Below are 17,761 nucleotides of genomic sequence, written 5' to 3' on the forward strand. Positions count from 1 at the left end.
TATCTTATATAGTAAGATATTTATGATTTTGTGTAATAAATGGTATAGCAGTAGATACAACTCTTTGAATATTAAAGTTTTATTACTAATGTTCATTAAATACAGAGGAATCACCAGGAAAGACACTTTTCTATGGAAGTGTCTTACACTCTTGAATATTGATATAAAAACTTAAGGCCTGGCATTTTCTGTCACTGTGGATGAGCTTGCTTGTCAAAGAACCCTCTCCAGCCCTGGTAAGAGCACCATAGAAGTACAGAACTCCGAAACCATCTGGACAGGGTTCTTTTGACACACACATTCATCCACAGCAACAGAAAATGCCAGGCCTTAAGTTTTCACACTAGTACTGAAGACTGTAAGACACCTGTATAGAAAATCATCTTTCCTGTGATTCCCTGGTGCCTTCACAGGCCACTGCCATGGAGGAAACTGTAGAGCTTAGCATGCAACACTTCAGTGTAAATGTCCCTTTCTTATAACAATACAGTCTCAGGCATATAGTCACTGATGGGATTGGCACAGTAGATGAGATGCGTGTGCACAAGAAATGTATCATGGATCACTCTCACTTAGAATTTTACTAATTTTATGAGACATGAATGACTATTGTGACTGCAACATTTATTGATTTTATATATTCAGAACTTGAGCACATAGAAACCTTCAGGCAGGGTTTAAACAGTGTGTGTTCATTTCACATGAAGGAATGAGACATAGATTAACAAATAGTAATAACTAATTGACCTTCTTTAATAAGAACTGATTGAAAATGCAGTAAAATAGCTGAGTAGTTACTGATATTATTTACCTAATCCCTAAGTAATAATTTTTTCTGGTTGAACATAGCTATACTTTATTCTCTGGATAGGGCTGGACATTTGAATAATACAACCTGAATTGGATTTTCCCAAATAAATATGCTCAAATAAGATACTGGAGTCTTTTTTTTTTAAGAGTTTATTTATTTAATGTATATGAGTACATTGTCATATGGTTACAGATGGTTATGAGCCACCATGTGGTTGCTGGGAATTGAACTCAGGCCCTCTAGAAGAGCAGTCAGTGCTCTTAACTGCTGAGCCATCTCTCCAGCCCAGTACTGGGTTCTTAATACATTTTTTAATATATTACTCTTAACAAAAATATGTATAAATTTCTACATTTTAGAACCTATATATCATAACAGATAAAACCTATTAATATATGTACTTCTGTTTCTACATCAGATCAGGAAGCACTGTGTGCATCAAAGGGCATCTTCTGGCACGTAGCTCCCTTACGCGCCTTTTTCTTTCTTTGTAATTCCCATCTTATGGCCTGACATCTCTTCTGCAGTACAGAGTCTGAGGAGATGTCATAGGTCAGCCCTCAGCCGACCCAGACTCCTTTCCTCTTCCTTTGTCTTTTGTTTTCTTGGTCTGGACCACTGTCATTAAAGCCATTCTAGACTGTAACTAGACTATAACTGTCATTCTAGTTTGTAACACAAAATAGGACTGTGCTATGCTGGAGAGAAATCTAGGGAAAGGTCCTGACCAAAACTGGCAGCCAAGAAAAAGGCAGTCTTAAAAGGCTGAGTCCCTTGTGTGCAGCCCATGTGCCAGGAAAGGGGATCAAGTTTCCTCAACTGAAAATGTGCTGTGTTCCTTGGTACTTTGGCTGTCCAGTGGAGGAGATGAGTATTCAGAGAAGATAGAGAGGGTGACTTCTGCAGTCGTAACATGCTGTCAACACATGCTGTTCCTACTTGGATGCCCTTAGTGTTCTCTAATGGAAAGCTTTCAAGGCCATCTCCAAAAGTGTCTGCTTTCATTTTACTTATCTGAACTGGCTGTTTCCAGTGAACTGTGGCCTGTTTGTAGTCAGGGACCATTCAATAGTTTATTCCCTCTAAAAGCTTTGAGTATTCCCATCGTTCAGGGATTAGCATGTAAGTCCTGGGAAATGGTATTTTAAACAAGCTCAACTTGACCATGGTCTCAACAAAAGCCATCAGGACGCAGACAGTCACTTTAAGGAGTCATCAAAGACAGGTACTCTGGAGAGTCCCTTCCCTGGGGCTCCTGGGCATGAATGGAGCTCCGAGCCTGAAGCTTTTACCCTCTGCCAACTGTGCTTTAGAGCCTACCCATCACTTCATCTCCTCATAAAGATCTTAAAGCACTCCTTAAAGAACAAATGGATGGTTCTTACCATCAAGTACCTCTCTCTTACCACTCCAAATCAAGTTTGGTTTTTGACCTATATTAAAAGACTTTTGGAAGTATTTTTTGTATTTTATAATTATGGAATATTTATAACTGATTTTTTGAGATAAAATTCCCATTTAATGTATAGGCAGTTCTGATTTTAGTATATTTGCTATATTATACAGTGGTCCATACTATCAAAGAACAGAACAATTTTGTCACCCCAAAAAGAAACCTCATCTGTGTTCAGCCTTGATATCTCCTCTGACAACCACTTACAACCCTGTGGTATAACCATTTATCTGTTTGCCTGTTGTAAATATTTAAATCAGTGAAATCGTGTGGGATATATCTGTTTATGTTTGGCTTCTTTCATTTTCATCATGTTTTTAGAGTTTTTGTCCATGTCACAGCATATAATAGTACTTTTTTTATGACCATATAATATTCTGTGATGCGGATATACATACATTTACCCAGTGCTCAGTTGTCAGGTGAGAGTTATTTCTGCTCTGAGGCTAGTTTGTACAACGGTGTCATCAACATCCATGTGCATGCTCTTGTGTGGCATGTCTTCAGTTTAGCTGTATACACTGATGTTGAATTGCTGGGTTATGATTAACCTTTTGAGAAACAGCCAAGCTGTTTCCTGCAGCAGCTGCACCGTTTCACACAGTCACTGGCGGCATGTAGGCACTCCACAGACAGAGCTCATACCCAGTTGTCATCGTAGGTGCTCACATGTGCAGTGTTCCACAGCCTGATCTATCACATGCTCGTGCCCAGCGAGTGACGCTGTTTGGGGAGGTTATAAAGAAGCTTTAGGGGTTGTAGCTAACTGAAAGTAGGTTGGCAGGCAGAAAGATCCTGTGGGGCTGTCCTTCCCATCGCACTTCTGTCTCCTGCTTCCCAGCCACCAGGCTGTGAATTGTACTGCTCTGGCATGTCCTCTGAACCATATTGGAATTAGCTCTCTAAAACTGTGAGACAAAGATATAATCCCTCCATTTAATTGTTGTCAGATATTTTTGTAACCATTGTGTAGAAGTAAATAACACAAAATACTGATCACAAGAAGTGGGATTGTCGCTGTAACTAAGCCAGGTGATGTGGTGCTTACACTGGTTGCAGAAGCAGTTTGGAAAAGACTGGAGAAGCTGTCACAGGAGCTGTCACAGTGATGCAAGCAAAGCTTAATAGACAATTATGAGGTCATTCAGAAGACCACAGCACCACCCCGAGTGTGGACAGCAGAGGCCAGGCTCATGAGGTTTCAGAAGGGAACTGAACAAAGACTATGCTTCTTATGTCCTGGCAAAGAATTTATCTACATTTGCATTGAGCCTGTGTCCTGTGCTGAATTGAAAAAATGATGGACTAGTGAAGTAGGAAATTTTAAGACAGCGTGATAATGTCATATAGTTATTGGTGGTTGTTTCTAGCCAAGCTTAGTAGTAAGGATCAGGAATAAGAGGCTCAGAAACAGCAGGAATTAAAAAAACAAAAAAAACAAAAAACAAAACAGTGCAGTATAGCCAGGAAAAGAGTGAGGTGGAAGGTTCTCAGGAGATTAACACCATGGAAAGAGTGTTAAGAGTGCCAGGCACTCTCAAGACAGAGAGAAAAGATGCCTTTAGGGCACCGCAGGAATTGAGCAAACCCTACCTACCCATGGGCAGGCTCCAGAGCCGCCAGGTGCTGTGATTGTACAGTCTGGTGTTTTTCCAGGTTGACCCACGCAGCCCCTGAACCTGCAGCATCCGTGATTTAGAGGGACGTGGCTCCTGCTTGAGCTCATGAGAGACCTTCCTGCTGGTGTCACTTTTTGAGGCTTTAGACATTCAAAGGAAGGCATAAGAGACCAAGCAAGCCTTCCCAGATTCTCTACAAGAAGCCGTAATAGGGCAGTACTTGAAACTGTGATGCTGAGACCTCAGACACAGTGGAGACCCCAGGATGTCCTGTGTCCCTAAGGCATGCCATCAGATGGCAATATATATTAGGTAATAACATGATACACAGTCAAGGGTCAGAGTGGACATCGACCAGAAGGCCTCAGTGTACCGGATTGTATACAACTGTCCATTATGCCCATTGTATATGTGTTTGAGTAGACTTGTTACTATTTCCTGCCATCTCTGGAGAGGCAGCTTCCCAGGGGCCTTTTCCTGTGTAGATGGTTGACAGGTTTGCTTGGGTTAACTTGTGCCTTTGTTCTTTACCAGAAGTCGCCCTGAAGTAATAATCTTAGGCTTTTTGGGGGTGCCTAGGGCCAGAGATACAACTCAGATGCCATTATTTTGAGCAAAAACTAGTATCAGACCAGATTAAAAGTACTTTAACAAATCTATAAACTAACTTTATTTTGCCAGGAGAAAATAGTCTTTCTCTAATGTCTCCCTTCATTCTGTCTTTGTCTAATCTGTAGCTGTCCTTTCAGTTGGTGTCTTCAGTTTTAAGAAAGGCCAATTGTGATACATTCCCCTTTCTGTGCTATTGTTCCCCTTCCACGGAATTAGTGTGTTCCCGAGAAACAGGAGGTGGGACTTGAAACACTGTAAGAGAAAGGTCCAGTCTCGGTGACTTTTGATACTGCTATCCCTTAACAGAGTATCTGGCCAGGGAAACTTTGGCAGCTGTTGTGGGTGACACCCAACATTGGGGTGGGCCAAGCCTGGTGTAGTTCACAGAACCCTACCACATACCCAGATGCTAGACATGAAGCTATAGGACTTCATGTTTATCCTGCTGGGTTTTAGTCTTGCTTTGACTCAGTTCCTCCTCTCTGCATACCATTTCTCTTGTGGAATGAGAAGTCTGCCCTGTGCTGTTGGATGTTGGATGTACATGACCTTTTTTGTTCTAGAGGAGTTAACAACTAAGCTTGTGCTAGCTTTTTGGCATCTCTGGGGCAGGCTTTGGGTCCTCCTGTCTGCTCCCCCTCTTGAGCAGCACAACTTACCCGGGGCTCCAGGACCTGACTCTGGTCATCAGACTTTCACAGAGACCACTTTTACCTGCTCAGCCATTTCCTTAACCCAGAACCCAGATAATTTCTAAAGGAATAACACTTTAAATTTTCTAATCAAAGCCTACTTTCTACAAAGATTTCTTTTCCTTAGAATTCCCTACATCTCCATTAAATTTATAATTTAGTCTTTTTTCACCCATAAATGGCAGAGGGTCCCCAAACCTGCTACCTTAATCCATGTTAAAAATTACCAGTGTGTGAGGCCCTGTGTTCCCTCCCTGGCAGCGCCGCACATGCGCATGTGCATGTACACACACACACACACACACACACACACACACACACACACAAGATTCCCCAAGTCTCCTGATTCCCAGGCTCCATCAGCTTCGAGGATGATGGGTGTTAACAGCAGTTGGCACTTAGAACCATAGCTCTAGCTTAGGTAGCCAGTCCCTAGTTTTCCTATGTATCTGCCTGTCTGAACAAGCTCCCTGAGTTTACTGGTAGTGTTGCCCCAGCCTTGGGATCTCCATGAGAGGAGAATAGTGATTTCTGTGTGGGGCTTGATCCCACTTTGTCACACACTGAGAAGGAGAAAGCTGGAGCATTGGCCAGGAGCAGGAATTGGGAAGAAAAGCCGTGCTCGTCTGCAGCTGCTTTATAGACCTGCTGCAAACAGGATTTAGATATAAAGTTCTGAAGTTACTCCACCCCAGCCCCTTACACAAACAACATGTAATATATCACTCCACAGTGATTTACAAAGGACTTGTTTCTTTTGAATTAGAAATATCAGTGGGAAGCATCCCGGCTTCCTTATTAATAGGTAATCCTAAACCCTCAAATGCAAACATCATCAGGGCATGAGCCATCTGTTAGAGGAGAAACATTTTATTTTATTTGGCTGCAATGGTCTTCTCTAATCAAAGTTTTTATCTCCATTTTCTAGATAAAGCTCTGAAGTGAAGGCCCATGATGCAATGCCCCCCTCGCATGTTCTCTTATCTGTCCTCTCCGACTACTTCGAACACCATCACATCACTGGCCTTACGTGCCTATTAGTTTCTTATTTTGGTGACTTTGTCTTTTTCCCTAAGGTAAATTTTGTTTTGTGATTTAGGATCCTCTGACTCTGTGGCCCAGGATGCCATGCTGCCCACAGCTCACAGCCGTCCTGCTGCCTCAAGTCTTCCAGGTCTAGGATTACAAGAGTGCACCACTACAGCCAGCTTACCTAAGATAGAATTAATAGAACCTTTATTTGTGTAATTACCTTTTAACAAGCCGTATTTCATTAAATGTAATTCCATTGCCCTAGATGCAACACTTATATGAGTCTTGAAGCCCTAAACTCAACTTCACAAATTATTCAACCTCATTGAGTGTTAGTTTCCTCATTGGTAGTGTGAGGAGTTAGGCTGGATTCAGGCTTTGTTGAGGCAGCGCTTGTTTCTAATGAGACTCAGCAGCTGCAGGTGCCAGCTCTGACATCATCCAGCCCTGACATCCAGCCGAAGCAGGAGAGCAAAGCAGGGGAGCGAGGGGTGCTGAAGGAGATGGTGAGAGCGCTGTGGGGTTGCTGGAGGTGTCCACTAGAGTGAAGCCATACTCTGAAAAGGTGGCTCTTTTCCCCTCCATCCCCTTAGCCTAGCACTTTCCCACTCTCTCCCCTACACTTCTCTCTTTGACTTGAAGTCAGGGTTACTTGGTAAAGTTTACACAGAATCTTAATTTCACAAATGAAGAAGTAGGGCTAATGGCATTGAATGTTGGTCTTGAGTGTACAAAGCTGGGTTTGCGTTTAGTGTACACACGCACAAAATTAAATTAAAAATCAGATAAACTCTATTTCTGCTTCCAAAACTGTTTGATTTTTACTTGTGCAGCGGCTCCGCTTCTTCTTCTCCTGCTCCATCAGTGATCTGCCCGGGGGAGACTAAGGCACAGTCTGAAACAGCAGCCTGTGCAACCGCGTCTAACCCTGCGGCTCTTCTCATATTTCTCATCTTTACCTCCCATGCCCTTCTGTTTCCCATGGTGTACTAGTCCATCTGTGAGACATAAACATGTACTTCACCCTTGCAAAAAATGTGTGTGTGTGTGTGTGTACACAAGTCTCTGTAAAAATAAGAGACTTTCTGTTTATCCACATACTATGTTTGGACAATATGTAAATAGTACTAAATCAGGAAAAATTGTCTACAGTCAGTGGAGTGATTTGAAACAGTGTTCTTAAAAAAACAAAAAAAAATCTCTGCTCAAAGGAGTTGCTGTGTAGGTTGCTACTGTGTCATATCCTGATGCCACCTGACATATATGCCCACCCCTAACAATAAATGCACCAATAAATTATAATTTAAAAACTAAAAACACATACATCCTCATCTCTCTAGGGTTTTAAACATGTATCACCTGTGCCATACATTCCTGAGTGGTGGGTGGGGCATGTCTGTGCTCAGGCTGGCTTGTGAAGGTCAGGCAAGACCTTGCAGGAGTCAGGTCTCTCCCTCCACTCTGTGGGTCCCAGGGATTGAACTTGGGTTGACAGGTTTAGCAGCTGCAAGCACTTTTATAACACCAAGCCATCTCCCCAGCCCTGTTTTTTAAGGCCTATGATTACAAAATAAATGAACATACTTCTAGAGAAAAAACTGTTTGTTCTTATACAGCCCAGGCTGTCCTCGGTCTTAGAGTCCACTGCCTTGCTCTCCCAATTACAGATGTGCACCCACCACACCTAGCCTTTAATAAAGTCTTTAAAGTCAGTAGCAGACGCTAATAGCTAAGACATTGAGAGAACTGTCCAGATCAGTGGTGGTGACACATGCCTACAATCAGCAGCACTTAGAAGGCAGGTGCAGGATGAGTGGCACAGGGTATTTATCAGATTCATAGAGCCTGATAGAAATGCTCTCTTTAGCACAAAAGTTCCCTTTAGTTTGTGTAAGCTCTGCTTATTCAGTAGTCTTGCAAATTTAAATGAAGCTATGAGAGGAAAAAATATTATTCCCAAATGTATGGAGAGTTTGGCAAATTTTTTCCTTTATTAACTACATGTTTATTTTGTGTATTATAGAGACAACACTTTTCTTACTTCATCCTGATCATTGTAGTTAGCAGTAAAATCTTGCTATTCTTGGAGCTGAAATTCAAATACTTCCATTCTGTTCCTTTTTATATATGTTCACAGAATTCTAGAGCATATAAGAGTGAAAGGGAGAAAACAAAGCTTAGAATTCTTCACTTTTCTCTCTTCTGTTAGGTCATCTCAGTGTCTGTCCTAAATGCAAGTTTGGGAGTTGGCTGCTACCATTTGGGAATGGCTCATGTATTCTTCTGTGCCATAAAAGATCAAGTTCAGATTATTTAGTACTAGAAATGCAGCAGAGGCGCGCACGCACGCGCGCGCGCGCGCACACACACACACACACACACACACACACACACACACACACACACAATACATTTATCCTAAAAGGCAACGTAGGAGAGATTTAACAGTGACAGTTTTAGAAAGAAGTTAGTTTTGTTGACTCAGGTAAGGGCATGGGTGAGGAATCATTAACAGTTCAAATCAAGGGCAGGATATTAGGGCAGCATAGTTTGAAAAGGCAGACAAAGCATGGCACACTCAACAAAGAGCTTGAGTGGGGAACAGTATAGCTGTTCTCGTCAGGCAGACAGCAGCGATGGACAGTTACGTAGATTTCTAAACAGACACCTTGGATTCTCAGCAAAGTGGAATTAGAGATGGTTCTCTTAGGGGATAGAGGTTGGGTCTGGATGAAAAATAATAACAGTGGTCCTCAATGCAGCCAAGGAGCTGACCAAGAGCCACAGTAGACTAACTTACTATTCTGATGAGGCCCAAGATCATGGCTTTGAAGTACTATCAGCCAGAGACACTTTCTCCCTCCCTCCCTCCCAACCCTGCCCTAGGAGTTTGTAGTCACCCTGTGGTGTGAAAAGAGCAGTGCTGATTATGGACTGCAGTCTGGCTGGGTATAGCTAAGATAAGGAGACAAAAAGTCAGAAAGTAATAGCAAGACGTTGGTTCAGAAGGAGACCAGGAAGCTGGGGAGATGGCTCTGTGGGTACAAGCATTTGTATGCAAGTATTCGGACCTGAGTGTGAATCTCCAGCACCTATGTGAACAGCTGGATTTAAGGGTAAGTGTCTGTAATGCCAGTGTTGCTACAAGGATATGAGAAATGGGACAAGATGGTCCCCGGAGGCTCACAGGCCAGCATCCTCAGTGAGCAAAGACACCGCCTCAGAACAAGATGCAAAGTGAGGACCAACACCTGGGATTGGTCTCTACATGAGCACTGCATTCATACACTCACTGTCCATGCACACATGCACAAAGAAGTTACAGCAAATGTATTTCGTAAAGGATGGTGGAGTTACTTCAGGAACAATATGTGTCTCCTCAGCCAAGTATTTCATGTGACCTCATCCCAAAATCCAGAAAATGGATGAGATTCTTTTTGTTGATCATCTATTTGAATATCCCTCAGGTACTTCAAGGCTCAAAATTGAGATCAAACATATCTTCCCTTTCAGATGACCCCTATTTCTTTTGTTTCTTCCTGATGACCCAACATTGAAAACTGAGTTGTCAGCTAGGCACAGTAGGGAATTAGAGAGTCTGGGACAGGAGAATTACTAAGAGTTCAAAACCAGCCTAGACCACAGTGAGGCCTTATTTAAAAAGTGTTGTTGGGGGAGGGAGCTCTTTTTCTCTTGGTGGCTATTCTCGGTCATCAACTTTACTACATCTGGAATTAACTACAACCCAAGTGGCTAGGTGCACCTGTGAAGGATTTTTCTTAAATCATTTGAAATAGGAATACCCACCCTAAATCTGGATCTTTTGTGGTGGAAAGAGTCACTTTTAATCAGGGCTACACCTTCTGGTGGTAGCCTATATGAAGGACATGGAAGAAGGAAGTGCTGCCTTATTCTCACTGGGAAGTTCATGCCTCCACTGGCATTAGAGTCTACGTCTAGATTCCAGAGTCTACTGGAAACCGGGTGAGAAATCCAGCCTTGTGAACTGAATAATTGGTGGATTCTTGGACCTTGATGGATAGACAGCTGTTATTGTACTAACTGGACCAAAGACTATAAGCCATTCTAATAAGTTCCCTTTATTTATTTATTTATGGATGGATGGACAGATGGACGGATTCATTCTTTAAGTTCTGTTCCTCTGAAGAGCCCTAGCTAACACATTTGCCCTTTACTTCCCCCATCTGATTATTCTGACTTTCAGTTTTGTTTTATTTCGTTTTGTTTTGAATCAGCATCTCACTGTGTAACCCTGGTTGGTATGGAACTTGCTGGCCTCAAACTCAGAAAGCCACTTGTCTCTGCCTCCCAAGTGCTGGGATTAAAGGTGTGCTCTACCACACCCAGCTACAGTCTGTTTTGTGTGATTCCTACTGTGACTAAAGTGCATCAGCCTAGACTGCCTTCCTGAATAGAGCTGCTTACCATCCTCCTCCACCCTCCCAGCTCTTATATTCTCCTCACTGAAGTTTAACCCTGATTGGGATAGAGGATGGTTTTTGTTCTTTATTATTTTTTATTTTATTTATCCATGTGTATATGTATGTCTGTATGCATGGGCACACGTGCGTTTGAGTGCCCATTGGGGCCAGAAGAAAGCACTAGCTCCCCTAGAGCTGAAACTACAGGCAGCTGACAGGTGCCCAATGTGGGTGCTGGGCCCAGAGCTCAGGGCCACTGGAAGAACAAGCAGTACATGCTCTTAACTACTGAACTATGTCCTGTATGGAGGGATTAAAGCAAACAGAAAACAACCACCACCTAGACAGAGACTGCACTGCCTCCATGTAGAGACCAAGCAGAGACTGTGGGCCCAGGCCTCAACAGGACACCTGTGCCGTCCCCTTTAAGGCTCAGGGAATAGTGCAGAGGAGGTGCAGGAAGGATGCCGCTCTCCGGACACACCCTTTACAGTCATTAGTACACAACAACTGTAGTTACCTGCAGTGGGTCCACACAAGGACCAGCCCTGTCCATAGTCAGACATGGAGGTAGGAACGGTTCACAGGGCTCACTATTTTATTCTGAACCACTGAGTACTCACAGGCTCCTGGAGCCGAGAGAGCTCTGTCTTAAGTTGTGTACCTTGTACTGAGCCCAGGAGGCTCCAACAGATAACTCCACACCTACCATCACACAGATGGCCCAAGTTAATCAAACTCGGAGAACCACAAAACAGAATGAATAGACATGAACATGAAAGGGGTTATGGGAAGGATGGAGGTGGGGGTAAGAGTGGTCAGCACACATACACTGTACATGCATGTACTGGCTAGTTTTGTGTCAACTTGACACAGCTGGAGTTATCACAGAGAAAGGAGCATCAGTTGAGGAAATGCCTCCATGAGATCCAACTGTAAGGCATTTTCTCAATTAGTGATCAAGAGGGAAAGGCCCCTTGTGGGTGGTGCCATCTCTGGGCTGGTAGTCCTGGGTTCTATAAAAAAGCAGGCTGAGCAAGCCAGGGGAAGCAAGCCAGTAAAGAACATCCCTCCATGGCCTCTACATCAGCTCCTGCTTCCTGACCTGCTTGAGTTCTAGTCCTGACTTCCTTTGATGATGAACAGCAGTATGGAAGTGTAAGCTGAATAAACCCTTTCCTCCCCAACTTGCTTCTTGGTCATGGTGTTTGTGCAGGAATAGAAACCCTGACTAAGACAATGCACAAAATTTCATAAGAACAAATTAATGTTTTTAGATATCTAGTGACTTTCCTGCCAGATATCCTTGATGTGGCCTCATCGTCTCTCCTAACATTTCTCTTTATCATGTCACTGACTGTGTCTCCCTCAAGCATCTGGTAGCTCTATGGATGACACTTTAATTTACATGTCTGACATGCACTGAAAGCTCTTGTTCAGGGTCACAGCCTCACCTCCCGTGTCTAGTCGCCTGTGACTACGACTTGTAAAAAGATTCCCTTTATTTTTCAGTTTCTCTCAGCAACTTGTGAGCAGCTAGGATGTGGTAGCACTTAACCCACAGCTTCAACACAGTTATATTTAACCACTAATTCAATTCAGAATGCAGGATAAGTGTATTTGACTAGATTTCCAGCTACTCAGGCTAAGATCAGAGAACTACAAAAGACAGTAGAGAGTTCAAAGACAGCCCAGGCCACACCACAGATCCAGTTAAAATCAGAGTTCCAGGGGAACTCTGAATTATTGTTTCTTTATCCTGGCTGCCCATTAGAATCACATCAGGAACTTTAAAAAATATATTTACTATTGATTGTTACACCAATTTTGATTTCCTGATCTTTGCCTAAATAGAAATTTTGTTTTTTCATTTCCTAAGGGGCTAATTGTACACAAAGAACCAAGAATCATTGTCTTACCTCAGGTTTACTGGGTGCTGAGTACAAATGTTGTGCCAGGTAGCGTTTGTGAACCCCTAAAGTCCATAAAGGAGTCAATTCCGATGCAATCGAATTAGAGTCTATTCAAGCACTAGTTTAGGCCACACCACTGTCTCTAACGGAGGAGAACTGGGGGGACATCCTTAAATTTTAGTTTCAGGCAAGCATTTATAGAGACAAGAAGGGGGTATCTAGCCTGGTACACATCTGATTGGGGGGCCATTGTGGCCTTTAACATAATTGGCTTAACCTATGTTTTTTTCCTGATTAGTGGTGGTTAGGAAGTGAAGTGTCAGAGGCAGGCTTTTAACCTGGGGGTGTAGATTTGTTGAGGAATGATCTGGAAACTGGTGCTAGACGCAGGTCTTGTTGGGGTCCCCCAACCTGGGAAATGGTGCTAGGTACTGGCCTGTTAATTAACTTGAGTTCAATCTTAGGTCAGGTTATCTAAGATGGAGTTTGAACCCAAAAGATTTGGTCTCAGTAAGGTTGACTGAGCTGTGTGTGACAGGCTGGCTTAGGCTGTGGCACACAGTAGAAGGGTGTGTTAGCATCACTTCATTAGCACATTTACTTTGTAATGGCAGACCCCATGCTTTATTTGAAGAGCATACACAAATGGCCTTTGAAAATCATGAGACCTGCTCGGTTCTTAAAATGAATCAGATGTGTGAGCTGCTGTGGTCTCGTGGTTAGAAGTGCAGACTGTGGGGATGCTTCTGGGGTTATCTGCTCGTCTGTTCCCCACTTACATGACCTTAAGAGAGTCGCTTGGGCCTCATCTTGGAGTTGACACCTGCTGCAACTTCACAGAAAGACCAACAAGTTAGTCTCATTTTAAAAAGAATCTTTTTAGAAAGTCGTAAATCACTGACTTGTGTTTGGGACCGGCTGGGGTCTGCAAGAGAATGGTACATTTCTACAGCCCACTGTGAAGTGGCTGAATGACACTCGGCTCTAACCTCTCTGTGTTTGTTTCCTTGTCGGGTCAGCAAAAGTAGCGTGCAGCAGTTGCCACAGCACATGGCCTAACCTGTGTTATCTTATAGAAAGGAGGAGGCTCTGCAGCATGGTGACTTTCTGGACTTTTAGCCCAGCTGATTGTTGTTTTCTTGTGGGGAGGAAGTCTGATCCACAGGCTAGACAAATGTTTGTGGGCTCCCTCCCTGTTAGCATTAGACTTTCTGTCTCTGTTCAAGAAGCAACACAGTAAAGGGAGTTGAAGGTGCAGGCCAGTGGCACACTTGTAACCCCAGTACTCAGGAGGCAGAGGCAGGCAGATCTCTGAGTTCCAGACCAGCCTGGGCTACATAGAGACTGACCCTGTCTCAAGAAGGAAAAAGAAAAGAAAAAAAAAGTAAGTTTATGTTAAATATGAAACCTAAAATTTGAAATTCCAACTATTTATATTCTGAAGAGCCCTAAATATACAGGCAGGATTCCTTCTGAAAAACATATACCTGATTTCTTTTTCATTTCTGAGGAAGATGTTTTGCATAACATCTGGGGTTTCTGTGAGCCCTCGGCTTTCTGAAGACATGGCATCTTGAGCTTCTGTGTTCTGGGTCACAGGGAGCCAGTGTTTTGTTTCTTTGAGTGTGAGTATAGGGTGATAAGGACAGATATTCCGGTTAGTCCTCTGTCATTTAGTTCTGGAGAGAAGGGTAGATCCTGGCTCAGTTTTTAGAACAAGATAGTCTGGTGCTGAGTCACATTTGAGAACTCTAACTTCTTTAGAGTGCCACAGTTAAACTTGCTTTAGATTTTTACCAGCACCATTCTTAGTGAAGCACTTCAGCCAAGCATCATGCCTGTAACCCAGCATTCACGAGGCCAAGGCAGGAGACTGAGCTTTGTAGTGAGACCCTATCTCATTTTAAATGTAGGTAAACCTATGAAACCTAAGACTTTCTTTGCTTTCATTTGAGTCTGTTCCCATAGACTGTCAGGTATTGTACTTGTTATTTAGGACTTAAAAATAGGGTCTTATCCTGAACCCAGGCTAGCTTAGAACTTGTGGTAGTCCTCATACCCCAGCCTCAAAAATGCTGGGATCACAGATGTGAGCCTCCACTTCAGGCTTCATGTATCTATTTACATTGCTGGCATGATAAGCACAGAATATATAAACATAGTCTGTCTTTATTTTAGGCAGAAAATTCCCTCATACCCCCTCCTTCCTAGCTCTAAGAGAAGATAGGAGGGGCAAGGGATATAGTCACTGTATCTTCATGGCCTTTGTGCCTGGTGAGCAACAGAGTGGATTCCCACCCTGCAGCAGAACTCTGTATGAACCCAGTAATTTCTCAAATCTGATAGGTTAAAGTGTGGCTTTTTGTTTCCTGTCCTTCCTCCACCCATAACCATACTGTGCTTTCTGGTGACATTTACTCTCACAGACCTTGTCACAGCTCTTTCTTCACTTAGATCACTTGTACGTGAGGGAGATGGTTGTCCAGTACCATTTGCAACAGCCCACCTGCTCTCAGAAAACTCCCTAGGAGACAGTGCTCCTGCTTCAGTGTTGAGGGTGGAGTTCTGGGATATCACTGATGCAGGTGCCCTAGATGTTTAAGAAGTGATCATTCAGACCACCGTGATCTACAGTGTTCTAGGAGTTTCCAAGTGGAGGCCCTGGTGCTTTAATGTGGTGCCATGACTGCCGCGGTAGGAATCGGAAAGGAGGAGAGCACTGAAAATCCTAGCCTGCTACTGACTTTCACTGCCGTACAGATGGATAACACAGCATTGAATCTGCTATTTAATTCTAATTGTTCAATAAACCAAAACTTGGACTCTTTATGTGGCTCTCTGTCTGGGGACAGGATGCAAACCCAGACCGCTGGGTCTTCTGAGTCTCAGTGAGCCATTTTCACAGCTCCGAGTCCTTGACTCTAATGTTCTATCAAAGATCCCTCAGTAGTCATGCCCATACTTTGAAGCTCTTCCTAGCACTGCACATAGTTCCTGTTAAGCAGGTGTTAGAACAACAAATGGCCTGTCCTAACCTGACGTGTTCTCTCCGTTTGATGTGTAACATATGTGGAGCAGTGGGCTAAAGGGCGTGTCAGGGGGATGCTGTCTGACACTTGGCTTTGCTTTGTTGTTTGCCACACAGTAAAGAACCAGCTTCAGATGTCCCTGTGTTTTCCCTGGAGTCTCCCTGAGAAGTCTCTTCCTGCTTTTGATTTTATAGGTTAATGAGTTTGCAGTACCTGTTTTCTTCGAAGTGTCACCTGCAGTCCTGCTACTGTCCCCTCTGCCCTCACAGACTTTATGTATTAACTTTTAAAACATTCACTGCTATCCACATTCTCTACCAGTGACTTTAAAGATAGAAAACACATTGTCAAATATCAACTCTGATGTGTTGCTATATCTTAAGAAGTTTTTCAGTTCATTGTTTTCTTTGGTATCCACTATTAGAAGTTTGAAGGTTAAAATAGTTACTTCAGTTCTTTCAATGCGTGATGGGTTTTTTTTTTAATTTTTTATTAGGTATTTTCTTCATTTACATTTCAAATGCTATCCCAAAAGTCCCCCATACCCTTCCCCCCCACCACTCCCCTACCCACTCACTCCCACTTCTTGGCCCTGGGCGTTCCCCTGTACTGGGGCATATAAAGTTTGCAAGACCAAGGGGCCTCTTCCCAATGATGGCCGACTAGGCCATCTTCTGATACATATGCAGCTAGAGACACAAGCTTTGGGGGTACTGGTTAGTTCATATTGTTGTTCTACCTATAGGGTTGCAGACCATGATGGGTTATTTTTAATGAAAAAGATTGAACAGGATAATTTAAACTGAGGGTAGAGCACATACCTGTATTCTTGGGAAGCTGAGGCAGAAAGATCACTTGAGTCCTGGAATCAGAATTAGTCTGGGCAACGTAGCCTATGTCAAAAAGGAGAGAAAATATATACATGGGCCTAGAAAGTCGGTTTAACAAAAGTGGGGTAAGCACTTGATAAGATCCTGCAGGTGTACTTCACAGATAACTTAGAAGTGCTTCCTCTTTGTTCATTCCCTAGTTCAGTCTTTGGGTTTGTTGTAGTTTTGAAGTAGTGACTTTAGACAGTCTCTGTATTCTGAGGCGCTCTGTTTCACTGTGTCCAGAAGCTCAATGGCAGCACAAACGAAGCAGGGGTTGAAATAGGAGTAGATCCATGGCACCAGATGGATGACCATGAAAGGAAGGTAAAGCCAGGCCATGGTGGCATACAACAGGAATCACTGCAAAGGCAGGTAGATCTCTGAGTTCAAGGCCAGCTAGGTCTACAGAGTGAGTTCTGGGACAGCCAGGGCTACACAGAGAAACCATGTCTTGAAAATCAAAAAAGAATGAGATGGGGTGGAGGAGAGGAAAAGAAGGATAAAGAAACAAGAAAAGGAAAACTCTTAAAGAGATTCAGTTATATATGAGGAATGGTGTTTATAAAGTATAAGATTTGTTTACCCTTACAGTATGCCACACATGGAAATGCCATGTGTCTATCCCAGGAGTCAAAAAGGTATCTTGTGGGGAAAAAAAAAGACAAAATCACTACATTAAAACAGAGTCTAAGAGCTGGGCATAGTGGTGCATGCCTTTAATCCCAGAAACAGATGCAAGAGAATCACTTAAGCCTGGGAGTTTGGGTCTAGCCTGAGTAACATAGTTGGTTCATGGTTATTATTCTTTTTGGAGCCAGTTGGTTGCTCTGTTGGCTGGTTTTAGGACAGGAAGTAAGTTAAAAATTACAGACACTTAGCTCTGATTCCTCTTGACAGAATCTTCACTTCCCATGAGGCAGTCCCGGCAGGAACAAAGGTGTTCTAGAGACACTTGTCCCCTCCCTTTGCTGTACTGCTGAAACAACACCCCACCACCACCACCACCACCCCCCACAAGAAGTAAGCTAATTGTCATCAAAGGTCCATGTTATAGGTCTGTAGTCACTTAACATTTCTCTTAGACACTAGGATGGGGAAGAAATATTTTCAAAGGAAAATATTAAGGTTCCTCCATCTACACTCCCTTCTGCCTATCAACCACTTACAACTTTATTTGTAGTTCTCTGAAGAAGGTATGCACCACCACACCCTCCATAGCCACTGACTTCCATGTGCCTACGTCCTCCTGCTTCAGCTCTGTCTTAGTAGTCTTTGCAGGCTTTCTC

At 43.2% G+C, this 17,761-nt stretch overlaps 1 protein-coding gene across 14 annotated transcripts in view; it reads left to right on the forward strand.

Moving 5' to 3' along the window:
- The window catches only part of Rpap2 (RNA polymerase II associated protein 2), a 64,481-nt gene that overhangs the window by 38,295 nt on the left and 8,425 nt on the right, over positions 1 to 17,761 (forward strand). For 4 of the 14 annotated variants that reach the window (NM_001163462.2, NM_001163461.2, XM_030254407.1 and 1 more), the window contains exon 12: positions 6,116 to 7,255. The exons of 9 other annotated variants lie outside the window; for them this stretch is intronic. In NM_001163462.2, coding sequence (NP_001156934.1) covers positions 6,116 to 6,119 — 4 coding nt within the window. In that variant the 3' untranslated portion in view covers positions 6,120 to 7,255. Of the gene's footprint in view, positions 1 to 6,115; positions 7,256 to 17,761 lie in introns of those variants that run through there. One more of the 14 variants, NM_001289570.1, reaches the window with a different exon arrangement.

This window comes from Mus musculus, chromosome 5 (genome assembly GCF_000001635.26).
Source record: "Mus musculus strain C57BL/6J chromosome 5, GRCm38.p6 C57BL/6J".
NCBI classification, from domain to species: domain Eukaryota; kingdom Metazoa; phylum Chordata; class Mammalia; order Rodentia; family Muridae; genus Mus; species Mus musculus.